The 713-nt window shown below is 46.0% G+C and overlaps 1 protein-coding gene across 1 annotated transcript in view; it reads right to left on the bottom strand.

Annotated features, from left to right (window-relative positions):
• Positions 1-713, bottom strand: part of LOC112139144 (uncharacterized protein K02A2.6) — a gene marked incomplete at its 3' end in the record, with an annotated part of 1,202 nt that continues 489 nt past the window's right edge. The window contains 1 exon segment of the mRNA XM_024261841.2: positions 1-713. Coding sequence (XP_024117609.1) covers positions 1-664 — 664 coding nt within the window.

Below are 713 nucleotides of genomic sequence, written 5' to 3'. Positions count from 1 at the left end.
GCACTTCTGCGAAGACCTGGTCTGTTTTTTCACATTCACTTTCCTTTGTGACGACATCAATGAATAAATCCTCTGTGCGTTCCATCATTTCACTAGAAACGTCTTGGCTCACTGTGTGCACGCCTTTGTTTTGTCCTGAGCAACACACTTTTGCAAAATGGTTCCATTTATTACATGTTTTGCATTGTTTACCTTTAGCTGGACAGGTCTCCTGCACACCGTGCATCTTGTTTCCACAATAGGAGCAGGTTTTGAATCGTTCATTGTCGCCCCCTGCTGTCCGAACATGGAAGGTGTTTCTCTTTGATCTGCTTTGGCGCGGTTTCCATGAGGCCGTTTTGGATGAATGGCGCTCAATGGCGTGGACATTGTGGTCGTTGCCAGCAAACGTTTTGAGTTGTGCTTGAGCTATTTCGTGAGATCTGGCGACGTCAATCGCCTTCTCCAGCGTTAAATCAGAACCGACGCTCAGTAATTTCTCTCTGACTCTGGGCGAGTAAATGCCGAACACCACACGGTCTCTGATCATTTCTTCGCTGTTAGCATAGTTGCAGTCCTTGGCAAGCAGCCTCAAATCTGTTACAAACTGCTCGAAAGGTTCACTGGCCCCTTGTACTTTCTCGTGAAACTTGTAGCGAGCAAAAATAACATTTGTTTTGGGCATTACTTAAGCCTCAAAGCGGTCATAGTACGTTTTGAGCGCCTTACTTTCA

The sequence above is a fragment of the Oryzias melastigma genome, unplaced genomic scaffold (assembly GCF_002922805.2).
Source record: "Oryzias melastigma strain HK-1 unplaced genomic scaffold, ASM292280v2 sc02916, whole genome shotgun sequence".
Lineage (NCBI taxonomy): Eukaryota > Metazoa > Chordata > Actinopteri > Beloniformes > Adrianichthyidae > Oryzias > Oryzias melastigma.
The sequence above is the reverse complement of the archived record's forward strand: the minus strand, read 5'-3'. Positions and strand labels throughout refer to the sequence as shown.